Genomic DNA, 20,190 nt, shown 5'->3' with positions numbered 1-20,190 from the left:
CTCCTCGGACAAATTGTAGGGAGGCGAGGTCGGGGGTGTCACCGACTCGGACGATTCTCCCATTATTGTATAGACAAGGGAGTCGGCCGAGGTTATTAAAAGAAAAGCGAAAAAGCTAAAGAAACAAAAGCGTACCTGGTCGGACGATTGGAACCGGAAGATCTGCTTGAAAAGTAGAGAGAAGGGAGAGCTTTTGGAGAGCTTTTAGAGAGAGAAAGTTTGGAAATTTTGTGAAGGATGCACAAATGATTTCTCTCTCCTCTCCGTACATATATATAGACGTGCCTCGGGACGCCTCCCTTCATGGGCCTATTAAATGCTTCCAGATGGCACAATTTTCCCCCTCGAGAAGGCGGCCCATGAAAGATGAAACGTCGCATTTTTTGGAAAGCTTCTAGTTCAACCACCCAGCTGAGAAATGCCATGTGGCAAATCACTGATTTCCAGCTCAATGTCACCCGCTCGGTCATAACAGCGGCCTCCTCAGGGACGCCGGTCAGACAAGATGACAGTCTCCTAATTCCCTTCACTTAGCCAACTTAATTAAGTGCTAGGGAGCACCTGGTCGGCATCTCCAGGGGTTGTTAGCCCCCGTCCGAGATGCGCCCGTCAATCCATAACCCGGTCGGTCACATGGGGCTCCCTTGCCCATTGTCCGACCAGGTCTCTGCTAAGTTCCCTTCACTTAGTCAAGATAACTAAGTGCTAGGAGCACCTGGTCGGCCTCTCCAGGGCATGTTAGCCCCTGTCGGAGCTGCGCCCGTCAATCCAGAATCCGGTCGGTCACATGGGGCTCCCTTGCCCATTGTCCGACCATGTCTCTGCTAAGTTCCCTTCACTTAGTCAAGACAACTAAGTGCTAGGGAACACCTGGTCGGCCTCTTTAGGGCTTGTTAGCCCCTGTCCGAACTGCGCCCGTCAATCCAGAACCCGGTCGGTCACGTGGGGCTCCCTTGCCTATTGTCCGACCAGGTCGCTGCTAAGTTCCCTTCACTTAATCAAAACTAAGTGCTAGGAAACCTGGTCGACCTCTCCCGGGCTTGTTAACCCCTGTCCGAACTGCGCCCGTCAATCCAGAACCCGGTCGGTCACATGGGGCTCCCTTGCCCATTGTCTGACCAGGTCTCTGTAGGTTCCCTTCACTTAGTAAAAACAACTAAGTGCTAGGAAACCTGGTCGGCCTCTCCAGGGCTTGTTAGCCTCTGTCTGAACGGCTCCCCACTCCGGGACCTGGTCGGTCAGTCTGAAGGCTCTTTTAGCCCTTCAGCCGAGTTGGTCTTCTCCTCAAAGGCCTGGTCGGTCAGTTCGTGGGGTTCTCTAGCCCCTCAGCCGAGCGGGTCTCTTCTTCAGGGACCTGGTCGGTCAGTTTAGGGACTTAGTCCTTCATCCGAAGTGGTCTCCTCCTCAAAGACCTAGTCGGTCAATCTATGGGGTTCTAGCTCCTTATCCGAACCGATCCCCTCTCCAAGAACCCCGGTCGGTCAGTTCGAGGCCCCACCTAGCAGCTGGGCAGATCCCCCTTCATATTGTCTAAAATTGGGGCTAAGGGCACCTGGTCAGTCCTCATCCGACCAGGTACCCCTTCATGGACGCCCGACCAGGTAGCAAGAAGGCCCCCCTTCAAGGATTCCCGACCCGGTGTCGCCAGGGGCTCCTGGTCGGCCTAAATACTATAGGCTAGCCCTGTTGACATCATGGACCTGGTCGGCGCTTGCCCGACCCGGTCTCCTATCAGTCTTCCCCCGTGGAGGTCGGTCACCAGATCATGGGAAGAAAATTACGCCACGAATGGGCTTCACCTGGTCGGACGGCTCTTCTGCCCCTTCCTGGCGTGGGGCTAAATGTTTGGGCCCATTAAATCCCCCCAAGAGTCTTACGCCATGTGGCACCGCCACCTAAGCTCCGTGGGTCCCACCAATTACAGCATGGCTAACAAGCATTTGGGGATCCATGGGTCCCACAAGAATCATTCTTGAAAAGTATCTCCAATCCCTAGGTGAGTTGTCCCATCCAGCACACCATTTTCTGGGAATTCTCACTATTATAAATACCTCTTGTCACATCAATGCAAAGGTATTGAATTCTCACCTAACTAACTTGAGTTTCTCACTCTAGACTCTCTCTCTACCTCAATCATCAACTGACTTGAGCGTCGGAGGGGCGATCCCGGAACAACCCACAGGGTAGTTTTTCTGTGTTTTGCAGGATTCCGGTGAACTGATAACCAGCTCTGCTCAGACCTAAGGACTTGCTCAGCACAGACCATTAACCTTAATTTCTAGACAGAAACACAATCAATTGCGGTGATTTGCCAAATCATAATATAACCATGAAGGTAGGGGCACGGGTGATGCTACTACGGAATATTGATCAGACTTCTGGGCTTTGCAATGGTACTAAGTTAGTCGTTAAGCACCTTAGCAATTGAATTATGAGGCAACTGCTGTATCTGGTAGTAATGTTGGTGATAAATTTTTTATTTCGTGGATGACACTTACCCCATCAGATGCAACAAAGTTTTCCATAAAATTTCAAAGAAGACAATTTTCATTGGTTGTTTGTTTTGCAATGACAATCAATAAAAACCAAGGACAATCCTTAGCGCACGTTGGCTTATATCTCCCCGGCCAATGTTCAGCCATAAGCAATTGTATGTGGCTATTTCAAGAGTTACAAGCAAAATAGGTTTGAAAATCTTGATTTGTGATAAAGATCCTGGCAACTCATCCGTTACAACCAATGTGGTCTATAAGGAAGTTTTTCAAAATGTTTAAATTGTGTATAGAATTGTAATTGAGACTGTGTTTTATGTTTCAATAAAGAGAAAGTATAATTGTTTATTCCTTTAATAATGTGTTGTATATTCAATTTGATTTCAAGTTTCATTTTCACTCTCATTAAACAAAAATGTTGTTGTCGTTAATAACATGTCTTTTTCGTCTAAAAAATAATATATAATTTGACATAAAGGTATGTCCTCCCGTGTATTTTTACATGAGTTAAAAACTACTCCCTCCGTCCCATAATATAAGTCCTGTTTCTTTATAAGGTGTCCCAAAATATAAGTCCTATTTCTATTTTCAATCAATAATTATGCCCAAAATACCCTCATGAAAATAATTTTATTCTCAAAATGCCCTCATAATTTCAGCTTCCAATGCACTATAATTAATGACAAATTGGAATCTTCTACCCTATTAAACTCCTCTACACATTAAACCATGCAACATTAATATTCAGTTTTTATTTTTTATTACAAAGATATACTTTTATCCAAAATAAAACAAGATTCCACTTTACCTTAATTCCCGCGTAAAAATAGAATCAGGACTTATATTATGGGACGGAGGGAGTAGTACATTATAATAATAGTCGTACTGATATGAACACGAGGAGTTCAGGACCAAAACTAGTTGTACTTGCGTGTTATAAATGTGAATTGTTTGAATTTGAACTGAAGAAAAAAAGTTTTGAGTAAAACAAAAAAAAATCGAAAACAAGTTAAAAGTCTAAGAAGATGACAAACCACATTTGGCGCCAGCGCTTACCGCCAAATTAAATTTTGAATTCTAGAGCCAATATAATCAATAACAGATTAAAAAAAGAGAAAGAAAGGAAAGCGAAGCAAGGATGGATTACACTCTAGCAGCGCTGAAGCTGATGTGCGCACAACTAAAACAAGCTAAGCAGACTCCTTCACAATCTTCATTCTCTTTTGGAGGAATCCTCTTCCAACGCGCCTGGGTACAGGGCCTTCTCGTCTCCGTTTCCGACTCCGACGAAAATGATAACTGCTCTCGCTTTCTTCTCGACGATGGTACCGGCATCGTTGAATTGCTCCTCTCGCAGGACTTCCTCAACCAAAACCATTGGATCACTGGTACTTTATTACCACTTCATCCTACCACTTTTCCTTTTTCGATTTGGCCTAATTTTTATTGTTTCAACAATTTAGGAATGTATGTGATGGTGGTCGGAGCTTACATAATTCGTGCTGATGAAATTCCTATGATTAAGGTACAATTTTCAGCCCTTTTTGTGAAATTGAACCACACATCACATGTTTGTTTTAATTCTTAAGTTTGTGGTTCTTATTTAAAAGATTATATTTTCCTCGACAAACATCTCTACTAGAAGATATGAGCAGGTTTGTAATACCCAAGCCAGCTCGATTTTGTCCTCTTAAAATGTATATGAAATTGTTTGTGCACTTCTACTTTCAATATGACTATTTAGATTTCTAACTCATTGTTTATCAAATCTGATATATTTAGAGGGGAAAACCTAATTTAGTGACTTACAATTTAATATGTTAGAGATGGCAATTTTTAGATAATTTTGGATAATTTCCCGTTTTCCGATTCCCAGGTTCACAAGATAGTTGATCTTTCAGCATATCCTGATAGAGAGGCAATGTGGTATCTTGAAGTAATTGAAGCCTACAAAATATTCTACCAAACTCTTATTGAAGATTGAACGTCAGACGTTCATACAACTCTGAAACTTCCGCCATCAGAATTCAGAATAACTTTTCTGGGATGACAAAATGTATTGATAATGATAACCAAGTGTTTGCCAATTTTTCACAATACTAGCATTGTCAAATATCAACTGTTGGTCTACCCAAATATCATCTGCTAGCTAGCATGTTCTTTTATAGATTTAATGGCGTACAATTCGTGTTAAACTTGGATGATCAATTGATCACAAATATTCATTGCATGTGTGCATGAAGAGTCCAACAAACAAACAGTTAGATTACAGGAAGCCATCAAACTTTGTATATACGGTGCGTGTGTATCTTCTCTTTATCCTGCCCAGATTCTCTTTTTTTTTCACATAGACCATACACTAAGGCCTAAATAGGTACATGCATCTATTTTCTTTACAACAAAATGAGTTTAAATCTGTAAGTATCAGAAACAGTTCCATTTCCACATGCTCCTGGCAGAAATTTCTACACTCCGGACTTCCGTTTTCCTGGCTAAATTTCAGATTAGAAGTTTTCATTCTCCTGGCTGCAGCTTCCGATGAGATTTTTTTTGCAACAATATATATGAAGCTCAAGGATTAGCATACCTCAATGATGCGCAACAGCACAGCAATAAAATTCCATCAAAACCAATACATGCAGTTTGTTGTAAAGTAGGATCTGTAATTCCAATACGAGTTTAAGTAAAGTCTCTGTTGGATATGTAATTCCAATATCAGGGCAAAGAAAGTACTGGCTGAGACTTTGATAACAAAGGTATATAAACCCTTTTGCAGTACAAAGAGTCCAATTCTAGACATTGAACCTGCATCATAAATCCTCTTTGATGCTCTATAGTCAGTACAAGCTCAAAAGCACGACTCCAAGAATGAGATTTTGACAACAAAGATATATGAAGTGTATTCCAAGACATTTAAACATTTGACAGCATTACTTTCATGTAATGTGCAAGGGATGCATGGCTCTCATCTTATGCGATGACGCCCTGATTATATGTACTTGTAAGGGAATATATCACCACTGCTATGCTTGACCATTGAGAATATAGCCAAATGTTACATTCTATGATACTGAGGCAGTAGGGCCTTAACTAGTGGGCCAACATAATATGCACACGCATGCAATCACATAATATGATAAGCCAACAGGGGTTTTGATGTTATCAAACAATAAAGCTATAAATGGAAAATAAACAAAACAAGCACACTGGACATACTGATTTGGACTGCTAAAATGGCCAGTTTGCAGTTGTCACACCAAAGTAATCAATTTAATGGCTACGCTAAGTCAAACTTTGGGAACAGATCCAACCATCCAATAAAACAAAATGATAATTGATATATGCAGTTTATCAAATTCTTATGGTGGACATGCCAAATCACACTGCTTAGTACTTAAGTAGTCATGCCATACATTGTATCGTGGATGGTTGAACATAATCTAATAAATAGATAAAAAATACTATTTTCGTTTTCTGAAGACTTCTCCAATATATAGGCAATTCTAATAATTTCCTTCCTGTTTTGATCCAATAGCTAACAGAATAGGTTGTACTGCAAGTGATTGGTCCACACACACTCCACTTACTAGGGTCACAAATGGAAGTTCAACCAATAGAAGTAATATCCCCAATATCCAACTAAAGACAAATAACTTGTTTTCGTCATCCCTATCAGCTACTCAGCCGTGAGTTCTTCTATCCCTCTGCGGACACCAATACTACAGAAAGTCATCCCTTTCGACGACGGTAGAAAAAGTACAATCCCCAATATCCAACTAAAGACACAAAACTTGTCTTAGTCATAACATGTAGCATTGATTGCAGTATGGTTAATCGTACGCCGTCGGTGCAAAAAGAAAAGATCAACCATTTTTCTTACAGTAAAGAAAGTAATAAGTTGATATTCAGAACAAAATCTAATTTTAGTGGAGAGAGAGAGAGAGAGCTTATAATAGTCACTGACCAAGTATTATAGACATATAAAGGGAGCGGGAGGCATCTGCTGACTACATATGTAGTTGCAAAAAAAACTGTTCCAAAGAAGAGTGAAAGTGAAATGGTGCTTACCTAGCTTGCATGCTTGAGACAACAGTCAAACAATTTCTGAAAATCTCTATCAACAGCATAACCATTCCCTCCAGTGTCCGCATCATTTTGCACTACAGATACCTCATCCTTCACCCGATTCCACTGATCCAGAATTCTAACAATGCATTTAATCTTTTCCATTTAAGGAAAATAAGCCGACAAGAATGAGCCAAGCAACAAATTAACTTTAGTTTAGGGTTTCTCCAATAATATTTTTAATAATAAAGAGCACCAAATGCCATGAAAATGCAATTGCAAATAAAGGATACAGCAGCAGTTCTGGAGACAAGTTTTGTTGCTGATGCGGTACTAGTATCACATTCAGAGGATCTATCCCACTCGCTCTCAAGGAGGGCATCTTCTATCATATCTGATCTGTCCACAAGCATCGATACATATTGGCCGAGTCTTGAATGGCTCTTCTCTGCTTCTTGAAAGCGGACCAGAAGTCTGGCCAGTACGCTCCATAATGCATTTCTTGCCCCAAAATCTTCTGAAGTAAACGGGAACAAATCGAGGAGAGACTGCAATAAGAGAAAATCTGCATGTACAGAACATCAATTATGACTATTTTGTTACATGAGCCTTAGACAGGTCAAATTGTCTGAAGAAAATGCTTCGAACTAAATACTAAACATTTTATATGAGTGTGTTCCTATAGAGTTCGGCATAACCACCTAACTACAAGCACTGATTAGAAATTTTCCTATTAGTCCTTTTTGTTCTAGAGAGTTGGGGGGGGGGGATAGGGGTGGGAAGGGGCCAGATGAGGTCAATACCAAATTATAAACACAGACAACCGCGCCCCCAAATAATTTGATAAGAATATTCAAATATTACCTTCTGATAATTTCAAAGCCAGATAAGGAGCATCAGCTAGTATGTTTGCTATCAAAACTGCTGCAGTTACACAGGAACTGGAAATCTGCAACAGATACCAAGTGTTAACACACGATGCCTGCCCTTAAAAAAGATGAAAAAACTAGCAGCGTAGCATATTGTGCTAATTAACAAGATATTGAACATGGTCAAGACTAACCATAAGTACTGCAATTCAAGAACAATCACCGTGAATCAATAATCAGTGACCAAAGTGTCCAATAATCTTTTAACGCTAGTATCTTCGGCAAGACTAAACATAGCAAAGCTTACTCAGAGACACCCTTTAGTATATTGTACCTGTTCACTGTACAGGATTTCTTTATTAAAATTTTAGGTTCCAAGGAAGGGGGTGTTCTTAAATTCTAAGAAAATTTGTTAATGTTCCAAAGTCACATAGCATTGACTGACAAATAATTTTCAATCAGCATCTCTCATCATTTGTTCTAGGGAGTTCACCATTCAAGTCTGATTTGTTTATAAGCAGGGAAGTTCATCAGTAAAAGCAGCTTTCTATGGTCAAATCATTACATGGGAAACAAGTATGGTTACTTCTTGTTGTGATACAGGCACTAACCTCCACATAAGCAAAATAAATACAAAAAATGATATACATGACAAATTTTTTAAGACACTAAATAACCAAAGTAGAAAGGTAGCTAAACTTTCTGCATGGAAACTAGTTGGACCCTGCAGGGAGAATGAAACTCTGAGATGGTAGACCAAGTTATCTACGCATGCGACCCACAATTTCCCAAATTCTTTACAGATTGTTTCAGAGATAGGAACCACCTCGATCTTCTCAGGGATTTTGATCAGCTCCACAGCCATCTCGACAACTTCCTTCTTTGAACATATCCCTTCTGAATAATCATCATTGGCAGAAAGGGTTTCAATTGCACGAAGTATTGAATCAAGTGCAGGATACCTAATATTTTAACAGAAACAAAAAGAAACAATATTCTAGTCAGAAAAAGTATAAACACATCTATACATACACTGATTAGTGGAATCTTGATAAATTTGCATAGCTAACTTTAGCAAGAATCTCTATGTTGGAAGTATATCTGGAGTATTTAGAGGGGATGTTTCAAGGAGGTCTAGATGTTCCTACTTCCTAAATAAGTATGTCACTCCTAGATAAGTTGAAGGCTAAGCTTATTGTCTTAACACGTGAATAGAACAGCATATCAGATTTTCTTTTCTATTCGATCTTTTGGCTGAGGACTGATTTTTTGTACAGGGCTAACAAATTAGCACCCAAAAAAATGAAGAGGAAAAAAACCACTACAATGAGACTATACAGTAACTTATTGATTCTTTTCATTTTTATCCTTCTCTATTCTCTCTCTTTCTTTTTTCTTTTTTTTTTTTTTTTTTTGTGGGGGGGGGGGGGGGGGGGGGGGACCCACGAGGTCGACCGTTGGATGCACAAACTTCCCGCTGATGTCGCTTTGGGCCAAGCCCGCACGGATTTGTTGTTAGGCTCCATCTCAAAAGGTCTCATACTAATGGAGTAGGTGAACTCTTATAAACAAGGCAACTCTTTCTTATCTCTCCTGGGACTTGGGATGTACACCCAACAGGGAGGTCAACCCATTTTAGGCCCACAATCCCACAATTTCTCCGCACTACGGCGAAATGCAGCTATTCTTATGGTGATAATAGAGACATACAGTACAAACAGGCCTGGATAAATGCCGGTGCAACCTGTGCAGTCAGGGTCTCAACATGGCTGGGGCCTCAAATTAACAATTACAAATTTAAGAGCTTACAGCCGTGGCTTTAGTTCTAGTTTGAGAGCTTGACTTGCGACTTCAATGGTATGAATCCCCTAACTGCTTTTTCTCAGTCATTAAATGGTGCAGTAGACAGTAGTTGACTGATTTTTAATTCTCCTTACCTCTTTTTCCTTTTCTGTTGTATTGAGACAATTTTCATATGTTCCTAAGTTCGTCAAACTCTCCACATAAGTAACGCTTCTCGTATCACATAGCTTCCGAAATTTCCCAACTTGATCAAAGGACCAACAAGCCATACGGCCCTCGTTAAACCACCATACAAAAATTTAAGTGTGAAAGTTTCAATGCTGGATAAAAACTCATGTACAACAAGGGGCGGAGGATAAAATACAGGATCTATTTTTTGGGGACTCAGAGGTATCAGATGCATCCCATAATCAGACCAGACAGACTGCCTAATGCAAGAACATTACACATGTTAGCTCACATAAGAACAGTTTATACAAAACCATTCAGATCTGGAAAAAGAAATTGAACTAATTGTGTCAGAATTGTATGTTTCTTCCAATTAATACCTTATTTTCTACTCTGAGAAACTACCAAAACATTCACATCACAAAATTGTTGAACTAATTGTCCCACTGTTGAATGTTTCTATCCCATTTGCTGCCTTTCTGTCCTACTCAAAACCATGGTATCAAAAAACGCTCGAAACAGATCGGTTCACCTGTATTGAAACGACTTCCAACAGTGGCAAACTGAATTTCACCGGTTCAGCACAGTGAATTTTAATAAGCTGAAATTATGGCCAAACCAACCGTGTCAAGACAATTTCGCCCACAATACCCATATTTCCCGTACCAAGACTACTTTTCAGACTTTTTTTTTCAGAAATTCCCACTAGCCAGTCCCTATAGTATTATAAACTATGAAATATTAAAGATTATATTTACTATTACAAATTCACAATATATAATTATATTATCATAATATCAGGGTATACTAAAAAAACTAGAAAACCACCTAAAAAGGACTATAATAACATATCTGTGGGCGAAACTGCGACGCATTCACATTGAATGTATCTGTTTCGTTCCTGCTAAAACAACTATTTCCGCGACCGTGGCCGTAACTGTATTTTCGGACCATGCTTAAAACTACTCTAAACAAAGTAATTCTCCATTAAAAAGATAGTGCATGTCTCAATCATCTTCATAGAAGTACGTCACTCATGTTTAGAGTAATAGAACTTTAGCTTGAATTTCTATTAGCTGATCAAGACTATGGGGTCACCATAGCCCAATAGGAAAAAAGATGCTTCCAAATTTCAAACTACAGAAAAATAAAAATCTGTGTGGGGGGTTGCTAGATTTTAAGCACGAGAACAGAGCAGAAATGTAGTCCTGAACAGCTAGTCCACATAGAAGGATAATTAATTTACAACTCAATTGAATAGAAGTCAGTTTCCATGGCAAACCACAGAGTAATACACAGTAAAGGTAGCAGAAAACAATACGGCAATCAACATAAAGAGAATGCTTGAAGCAGTCAGGAGCTATATCCTCCAACATTAATAAATCTCATTCTCATACAGAGGATTGACCCAACTCAGGAAGTTTTACCTTTCCGGCATTCTGTCACTTGTTAGTTTGCCCACCTCCAAAGCCATGAGATTAACCAAAAGGTTTGGCAGCCCCAAGTTAACAAGAGTTGAAAGAAGAATAGGTACCAATTCTTGTTGGTTCTCCATGATTGCTAAGAATAACCCAGCACTCTGTTGAAGGCAGTGTCAGAAAAAAAGAGAAAACAAAACGGGCTCATTACTCCTTAGACAATCAAGATAGAAGGGGTGCATTTCGAATTTAAAGAGGTACAACTGAAAAAGTAAAGTAATACAAGGTCATCTTAAATCAAGCAACGTTGTGTGACACATATCCATATTTTGACGAATAGACGACATGATAAATGTACAAATTTCAATCTACAAACCGAAGGAATATTCTTTATCGACAAAACACAAATCAATACCTAACAGGTTTTTGGATATACCCTTTTTTCCCTCAGTGTACCCCATATTTAGTATTCAGCTAAATATTGGTTTTCACATATCCTATTCCTATATAGAAACAGGATCTTGTGAAAAACAATAATTTCTCTGTTTTCTAAAAACTGTATCAATGCTTGCCAACACACAATTTTGACTATTAATATCTTTAAATATACATTAGTAAAATTCAAAAGAAAAAAGAAGCTATATCATGAAATGATACATTCAAAATTATTCAATGACATTTTATATAATAATCTTCGATTTCATATTTTAGTTCAAGTAATGTATGTGAATACAAAAGTCAATGTGTTGCAATTATTTTCAGAGCATTAAGCTAAAAATTGAAAACATGGCTACTTTAGGGGAAAATGGTAATTAATATAGCTCTCAATCGTTGATCAATGTTTTGCTGAAAGAATATGTCTTTTTGGTCTTTAGATTGAAATTCGTACATTTATTATGAAATCAAGTCATAAAAATTGTATATGTGTCTCACTTTGTTTATTCAAGATGACCTTCTGTTCTACCCCTTTTGTATTATGAGTTGTACTTTTAACTCTAAACAAGAAAACTTTATCTAATATATAATTTTTAACTTACTTTTGAACTATAATTTTCCCTTGTTGTTTTAGCTTTCAGCTTAAGTTTGTTTTTCAGCAAATCCTACCCTCTCTCTCTCTCTCTCTCTCTCTCTCTCTCTCTCTCTCTCTATATATATATATATATATATATATATATATATATATACTACCTCCGTTCCTATTTAATCTACACGGTTTGCTATTCACTAGAACCAAGAAAAAAGTGAAAAATGAGGAGAGAGAGAGGAGAGGAATTATGAAAAATGGGGAGTAAGAAGTACAAAAAGTAAGTAAAAGAAATAGTGAGAGAAAAATAGGGCATGTTGGGAGTTTTAAGTGGGTTAATTTATTTGGTAAGGGACCACATGGGGGACAAAAGTGGGGAATATTTATTAGGCATTTTAAGGTAACAGAGCAACCATTAAAAAGGAACGGTTCGAAAAGGAAAGTGTGTAGATTAAAAAGGAATGGGGGTAGTAATATATATAGATATATATATATAACGGATGAAAAGGATACATGTACATATATTTTGCACTGTGCATATTTTTTGAACTAAATATGCATCTTTTTCGACCTCAAAAGTACTTTTTATTTTAGAAGACGATGCACATTCTATTAAAAAAGTGCACGTGATAAAATTATGCATATTAAGTTAAAAAAAAAAGGTAAATAAATCCTTCTATTTTAAGAAACTTCTCGTTTGACCCTGAGTCCAAATAGAGGAGGGATCCAATAAAAAGTGTCTTTAAATGAGGACAAACGTGCATACTTTTTCAATTAAATATACATATTTTAGTTTTTGAGATAACAATACTCTCTTAAAAAAAAAGGTAAACATTTGGTTAAAAAAATGTGCATGATTACAAAGATGCACATTCCATTTAAAAAATTGCACATAATAAAAAAGTTACACATTTAGTAAAAAAAATATATGCACATTAAGTTCAAAAAATATGCAAAAATTATAACTTTTTTTTTCTTTGTGGGTCCAGCCCAATCTTCCAAAAGGATTATATTTTTTTTGGAAAAAGATTATCATGTAATATCTTAAAAATGGATTATATTTTCGCTAAAATAGATTATGTTCTCACGCTCCCGTATAAGAAGTGTTCTCATGTGAACTTCCATGTGAGAATGCATGCATTTTTATGTGACAAATGAGAAAAGATGTGATTCTAATAAATAAGTGATGTAACTCCAACCTTTTAAAACAAATTTGTTGTAACTTAAAGTGAAAACTTTTGTGACTCTAATGAAGAAGTGATGTGACTCCTACCTCAATATGAATCGAATGGAAATTTATTGTAACTCCAACCTTTTAACAAAAATAAATGAATAAACAAATTTTTTATTTGGGGGGCAGATGCCTCTGTTGTGACTTTAATGAATAAGTGGTGTCACTCTAAGGGGTGTACAATGTACACCGGTCTGCTAGACTGGAGAGAACCTCGATTGGCAGACCGGAATCCAAGGTTTCCTTGGACCGACCGGACCTTTCCGGTCCAAACCTGAGAATTAATTTTAAAAATTCCAGTCTGAACTGGTTCGTGATTAACAACTTTAGAAATTAATTTTAGTAATTTTTTTAATATTAAATTGGATATATATACAATTACATATAAACACATTATAAAAAATTTAATATTGTATGAAACATATTAAAATCTACAATATGTTTAACAAAAAAAAGTATACAGTTAAGTTTTTTAAAATACACAGCGGTTAAAAATAATTAATTTTTTTTAAGAAACCACGTCAGCGGTTTAAATGGGAATTTTCCGGGTTTGGACCGGACCGGAAGACTGAAATTTGTAATTTCATGACCCGAGACCGGACCGGAATTTACACACCCCTAGTCATTCTAATGAAGAAGTATTGACTCTAAGTCCTCATTTCTCATATACGATGTTTTCTCATGCGATCTATATATAAATCTGGATAATAGAGTAACCAACTTCTATCATTTTCTGTTTATACTCTATATATAACAGATGTCCAATGTGCCAATGTTTCCAATATTCTTCTCATTCAAAAAGAAAGGAGAAGAAAAGAACCACTCACCCTCTCGATGAGGACTGGATTTAATGTATTCTCTGTAATCCAAAGGACACGGCTTAAGATGTGGTCTGACTGCATTGCTCTGGCCCATACAACACATTGACAGCCTTTAAGACCCAAAGTTAGCAACCTACATAAATATGTAGTAGTAAATACAAACGTGACAAAGAATCTAATATGCTTGCGGGTCTAATGCGTTATTTAAGATACTCATACAAGAAGCTATTATAAAAAATAAATAAAATTAAAAAAGAAACTTAGGGATAGCACAATGCAAACCATACCTAGCAAATATTGATTGCATAATGTATCATTCTAAACTGCCTCATGGTCATGTAAACATTGATATAGCTTCTTTGGTGCACTCATTTGACTCCAACAAGGTTTACACTTTTTGTATTTCATATTACTAATAATATACAACAGAAACAACACATAGAATTGTAAAATAGCATCAGCTCAGGTGATATATCGCTCCTCATCAACACATTAGAAACTACTTCGTCCATCCAGAATTACTTGCAGTTACAAGGGTTTGAAATCACCAAGATTAAGAAAGTAGTTAATAGTTGGGATGTATGGATTTAATTAGAATTTTAGAGAATATTTAAATTACAATGAAGTGGACTTTTTGCGATTTGTTTATTCATGCCACAACGCATTATGTGCAACATAACATGAACAAGATGCAAAGCTGCTGCGACTCTTACCACGTTAATTTATTGTATAATTCTCAACATTTATAGCAACTACGGCTCCGTTTGGTATGGCGTAAATATTTTCAGTGTAAAATGATTTTCATGGAAAACAATTTACAATGGAAAACACAATTCCAAAATTAGTTTTCCGTTGTTTGGTTCCATGTAAGAAAAATGATGAAATGAAAGGGAAAGTAAGGAGGGAGTGAGAGGAGTGTACAAGAGGCATAAGGACAACAATTTTCCCTTCATTTTAAACGGAAAATGGCTTTCCATCATTAGGGGAGTAATTTTACTCCAAGGGAAAATGGTTTTACACTCTTTGGCCAACCAAACAATGTAAAACTGAAAATAGAGGAAAGCAGTTTTCCAGGAAAACGTTTTACGCCCTACCAAACGGAGCCTACAAGATAAGGCATAAATTTCGATAGTATGATTTGCATCATGGTTATTGTAATGGATTATAGCAGCCTATAAATGATGTCACAAAGTGATTTAGGTGGAAACTCTAATTGGTCTATAAAAATCGCCTCAAATATCCACATAATGCAGCACAACTTTCCACAGAACTACAACTTGAAAATCCTAAAAAGAATGGCATTGATGTAATGGACTGCTGTATATTAGCTCCATATCTGCTGCAAAGTCAGTAACACCAGCTAGGCTGCATCTCAAACATTTAATCTTCAGCCCCTCATATAGCCTAAAATGCTCAGAGCACAAGTCAGAAAACTTGAAAATCTTTACTGGCCCCTCAAACCCTCAACCCCTGCAGCATGGATACTTCTCTCTACCATCCTACTTTAAGCAGCCACCACAATGTACATAAAAGGAAGATGATGAAATTCTTCAAAAGCTCCATTAGCAAGAATAGAAGAAGTAGCCTCTGGAAAACAACCTTAAATCTATGCCTCCATCATGTCAAAACCTCTTCTAATACTTGAAACTTAGCATAAGCCTTCTCAACCTTGAATCTATGGTTCTTGGTTTATTGCGAATATGAGTCCAGAATAATCCAAGAAACATAGATGCAATTGGATATTAACAAGAGGATCTTTCCTCATCACCTCCAACAGCAACGACAGACCCATCCTAACCTATGCTCCTATTACTTATACTTATCCGCGTCAAAAGAAACTTGTAGACTTATGACGATTATGGTATCTATTTTTACAACTCAATTTTTTTTTTTTAAATATCAATCACAGGAAGATCTCTTAGACCTCACTTTTGCTGGCTCTCAGATCTACAAAACTACCTTGTTCCAGACTTTCAATTTCTAATCAAAAAAAAATGTTCGATATTTCATAAGAAATCACCACATAAGATCTCATGCACCACATTCTCTCCACCACCCTCTAACACTCTTGTTAATACTAAGATGATAAACCACTCTCAAAGCAATAAAAATTAAGACTATATGGGATTAAATAACATTGTGAGGCACTTAGAACATGATCAAAATAAGGTCCACAAAGCATCAAATGCATGAGGTCAAGAAGATATATGGTACACCACAAATCATTTTTTCAGGAGAAAGAATTGAAGTCCAAATAAAACATTACAAACCCCATTCACAAATCTTCATGCTGTAACCCAGACCCATAGTCCACATACTATAAACATATTTTCTAGTAGGCTAGTACTGCATCAAAGTCATGCACGCTAACTGTAACTGTGATTGAGTTTACAAGCTCATACATGTATCAAACTAGTTACATATTCCCCCCGAAAACCAATACTAGAGTAGAGCCCAGCTAACCAGAAAAGTAGAGAACCACTTGTTACACAATGTTGCAGATATTTTAAAATGAGATTTCAAGCTGCTTATTGATAGAAGTGAAAATATTCAACACTAAAACCTTCACCAACCAACCCATCTTTCAAAAACCCCATCCTCCAAAAAAAAATCCTATAAATGCCTGAAGTTGCAAGTTCATTCCTCATGCTCACTTTGGTACTGGGTAGTCAAATGTGTAGTTGTAAATGAACTAAAACTTGGCCAACTCTTTGTGGTTTGCCCAACCAGTGTACTCATAGAATAGATTTGAATCCCAATCGATGATCTTAATATAGGAATTTAGGTTATAATAATTACTAAAGAGATAAATTTTGTTACAATGCATTTTACAGTTTGTAGGCAGAGAATCACATATCCATTCTCTAGAAGAGCAAGGACCAAGTTTGTTTCATTGTTATATTTCCTTCTTTTATACAGAATGAGAAGACATGAAGCAAGGAGATTCTATACTCAACATTACCGGCAGACTTCACATAGGCAAGGGGCATCATCTGAGAACACTTGATCTACTATTGTCTCCAACAATTTTTCTGTTGAGATTATGTGGTTCATAGGAACATCATGGCAGGCAAGATTGCCTAGAATTCCAAGGCTGATCTCCTGCAAAATAAATGTATTGCCTCCTGAATTACTAATCTTGAGACAAACATTTGCAGCTACATAGCAAATCAAAGATAAATCATATAAGGAAACACAAGAAACACTCACTGTAATACGGACAGAATCAGATGACATAAGACTGGCCAAAAGGACTTCAAGCACAAGGTTCTGAACCTGAAGAAAACATATTGTTAGTTTTTTTTCTTCTTGCATCGTCGACATAACTTCTTACTGCTTCTTGTCACTCACCCATCAAAAAAAATATCGAAGGAGAAGTTATTCCGACATTTGGGCTCTATGCTCACTCTAAAGTTTTGCCAATCAAACAAGGGAAACAAGTTTTCCCTTGAAATTTCACAACAAGCTGAGCGTAGTCCCTTTCCCATGAAAGATTAATTTCACTAGACACCCCCTTAAACGGCATCTTTATATCTTTGACTCGATATGTATCAGTAGTCCCCTCCTGAACCCCATCCCTATCCTATATCATATCAGCTTCAGTTACTTTTCTTGCCCATACATAGTCCAATTTTAGCAGATATTAAAGCAAAAAGAAACAAAAAGAATAGCCAGCACCAAACAAACACAGTAGAACAAAATCAAGTACCATAAATTCTGCATGTTCCTTATTAACAGCAAGGTCCCACAAAACGCAACCATTTTCTTCCCAAGCCTCTTCTCGAGCTGACTTTTTAGGAGGCTCAATGTCCTTGTCATCTGTCCCTGCTGACCTTGAAGTTTGTTCAGGACCAACAGGCTGAGTCCCCGACGTCTCTTTATTAGCATTTATATCGTATAGACCATCATTTCTAATTGGAGAGAATACATCATCTACCAGATGATCAGTGTCTGATCTTTGAGAGCCAGCAAGTCCTTGAGGGTCATCACTTTGACTTATGTCAACAGGTAGAAGTTTGCGTATCAAGGAAATTATGTAACTAGGATCAATGGTCGTTGTGATGTCAAATAACTAGTCACAAATCACAAACAGAGTATTAGGGTAAGATTCAAGAAGTTCCTCTACAAATTCAAGAAACTGGATAAAAACAGAAACTCAGAGAATTTGGTAGCAGATATATACAAGTTGCAAGTGAAAACAATGAAAAATTATCGATTAGACAACTTTCAGTAATCAAATTAGGAGTAGTTAAACCCTAGCTCAAAAATCAAAATACTAATGAAAGAATAAGAGAGAGAAAGTAAGAAGTGATTTGAAAGAAAACCTCGTCAGAAGGAGCAGAAGGATGATGTGTAGGGCCATATTCATGAGCTTGAAGTCCTTCCTCCATATTTGGTTCTGCATCGTCAACTTCGCCATGATCGTCTTGAAGATGTTGCGGCGATTGATGTGTGTTTGATGTTGGAGATGCTTCGTGATGTGATTGCGACGCCATTACTCTATCGTCTGCCATCACTGGTTAGTCTGTAAGATTGTTAAGTATGTTTGAATTAGAAAACTGGAGGAAATGAGAGAAAGATGGGGGAAGATGGAGGGAAAATTGACAGTAGTTCAGTACTTGAGGGGAAACCCTTTACTCAAAAATTATTTCTAGTAAAAAATTTAAGAGCATGTATAATGATTTGGTTGGTTTTTGTTAGTCTTTAAATTTTTGCCCGTCTCTCTCTTTTTCTCCTTCTTACCTAAAGATGGCAATATCAGGTAGAAATTCAGTAATCCGCTCCACCCTGTTTAAATAAAAGGGTGAAAACCCGAAATAAACGGATGAAGAGCGGGTGACGGGTGAACCGGGTGACGGATTCGAGTATGATTCGGGTGACGATTTCTCACCCACCACCCGATTAATCACCCGACCCATTATCCATCCGTTTATTTTTTATTATAATAAATTTTAAATTAAAATTAAATACTAAATATAATAACAAAAAACCCTAAACCTAAATTCTAAACCTCTGTCATCCGTTTCTCATTCTTTCCCACAATTGAGAATACCCAGCCTCCCAAGTCCCCCAACAAGGCAACAACCCAAACACTCCAGACTCGCCGGATTCACTCGCCGGAATAGGGGTTAGTATTCCTAATTTCATTCATTGCAAGATATATATCGACAATTCGACATTGATTTATGCTGCGCAAATATGTTTGCGTTTTTATTGATTGTGGTTAGTTGCTAATTGCTAATTGCTATTCTTTCTAGGATTGTTTATTGTTCATGTACTGTAAATCTGTAATTGCTATTCTTTGTAGGATTGTTTATTGTTCATGTACTGCATTGGTGTGAAGGAATATATGATGTATATCTATGTTTGAGTGGCACTAACTTTCGAGTTCGTACTGATATATTTCCTTCTTTGCTTAGTTAATATGAGACCAGATTTGTTTAACAATGTTCGTTTACATTGTCATTAGCTTATGTCTTGTGATTTTCTCTTGGGTGATACATAAACATCTCCCTTCTTTGCTTAGCTAATATGAGACCAGATTTTGTTCGAATATTTATTGTGACAAACTAATTTGACAAAACGCCTACTTCTTTCCCACCCCTTTTGTTTTCTCTTTCTTTGTTAGCAATCTGTGAGTTTTCTTGCGTCACCTTACATATATATAATCATATACTTACCATGAATTAAGCTATGTCTGTATGTGAGTTTTCTTGCGCCATCTGTGATGTTTGTGTTTGGTGTGACAAATTGACAATACATCTCTATTAGAACCTCAATGTGTGCTGATTTTCTATTATGCTAATGTTTTACTAATCATCTATGTATGTCTGTATTGTTTATTTGCTTCAATATTGTAGAAAATTCATTATGGACACAGATGATGATTCTGGATATGGGTCTTCAATTCCTCGGACAACTCCTTCTCAACATACTACATCTCCATCTCCTTCTCCTACCCCACCTCTTACCAATTTGCCATCTTCTTCCCATCGCCCACCCCTTCATCCAACTCACTCTAAATTTAAGAAACAAACTACCCAACAACAAGCTTTTGAAACTGAAGGAGAACCAATTGAAATATTGTCTACTAGTACTAGAAAAGGAAGAAGACTCACATCACCGGTATGGGATCATTTTGAGAGGATTGATGTTAACGGTGAAAAGAAAGCAAAGTGTTTACATTGTGATAAGTTAATGTCTGCCAATAATGGATCCAATGGGACTTCTCATCTGAGAGACCATATGGTCAAAAGGTGTATTAGAAAGCATCAAAAGGTTGATATACGCCAAAAGTT

General features: G+C 37.5%; 2 protein-coding genes across 5 annotated transcripts; one reads left to right on the top strand and one right to left on the bottom strand.

Moving 5' to 3' along the window:
* The first annotated feature begins 3,600 nt into the window (after positions 1–3,600).
* LOC104903603 (hypothetical protein) lies at positions 3,601–4,659 on the top strand. The gene is made up of 3 exons (XM_010691669.3): positions 3,601–3,880; positions 3,956–4,017; positions 4,369–4,659. Exons 1-3 carry the CDS (start codon positions 3,631–3,633, stop codon positions 4,474–4,476), a joined length of 420 nt encoding a protein of 139 aa, XP_010689971.2. The 5' UTR covers positions 3,601–3,630; the 3' UTR covers positions 4,477–4,659.
* Positions 4,660–4,682: 23 nt separating this feature from the next.
* LOC104903604 (uncharacterized) lies at positions 4,683–18,569 on the bottom strand. 4 transcript variants are annotated; one of them, XR_002040926.3, is made up of 12 exons: positions 18,217–18,567; positions 17,601–17,963; positions 17,102–17,167; positions 16,854–16,993; positions 13,898–14,024; positions 10,825–10,976; positions 8,253–8,388; positions 7,422–7,506; positions 6,851–7,122; positions 6,561–6,713; positions 5,080–5,152; positions 4,683–4,984 (listed from the first exon to the last, which is right to left on the bottom strand). XR_002040926.3 is itself a non-coding variant. In XM_010691671.3 (11 exons), the coding sequence occupies exons 1-10, from the start codon at positions 18,403–18,405 to the stop codon at positions 6,561–6,563; spliced, it is 1,683 nt and encodes a 560-aa protein (XP_010689973.2). In that variant the 5' UTR covers positions 18,406–18,567; the 3' UTR covers positions 4,683–5,152. The 4 variants fall into 4 exon arrangements, 2 of the variants coding, with proteins under 2 accessions (XP_010689973.2, XP_048491773.1); XM_010691671.3 differs by having other exon boundaries at positions 4,683–5,152; XM_048635816.2 differs by lacking the exons at positions 4,683–4,984; positions 5,080–5,152 and adding an exon at positions 5,168–5,313 and having other exon boundaries at positions 18,217–18,568.
* Positions 18,570–20,190: the final 1,621 nt, after the last annotated feature.

Source organism: Beta vulgaris, chromosome 9 (genome assembly GCF_026745355.1).
Source record: "Beta vulgaris subsp. vulgaris cultivar EL10 chromosome 9, EL10.2, whole genome shotgun sequence".
Taxonomy (NCBI): Eukaryota; Viridiplantae; Streptophyta; class Magnoliopsida; order Caryophyllales; family Amaranthaceae; genus Beta; species Beta vulgaris.
This window is presented reverse-complemented; position numbering and strand designations above follow the sequence as displayed.

Excerpts from the sequence above, each read along its gene's own strand:
- LOC104903603 (XM_010691669.3), top strand. The coding sequence starts at position 3,631 with ATGGATTACACTCTAGCAGCGCTGAAGCTGATGTGCGCACAACTAAAA. Across the intron at positions 3,881-3,955 it reads CCAAAACCATTGGATCACTG|GAATGTATGTGATGGTGGTC; the intron begins GTACTTTATTAC and ends TCAACAATTTAG. Across the intron at positions 4,018-4,368 it reads ATGAAATTCCTATGATTAAG|GTTCACAAGATAGTTGATCT; the intron begins GTACAATTTTCA and ends TCCGATTCCCAG.
- LOC104903604 (XM_048635816.2), bottom strand. The coding sequence starts at position 18,405 with ATGGCAGACGATAGAGTAATGGCGTCGCAATCACATCACGAAGCATCT. Across the intron at positions 17,964-18,216 it reads CTTCTGCTCCTTCTGACGAG|TTATTTGACATCACAACGAC; the intron begins GTTTTCTTTCAA and ends ATTTGTGACTAG. Across the intron at positions 7,507-8,252 it reads AAATCCCTGAGAAGATCGAG|ATTTCCAGTTCCTGTGTAAC; the intron begins GTGGTTCCTATC and ends TATCTGTTGCAG.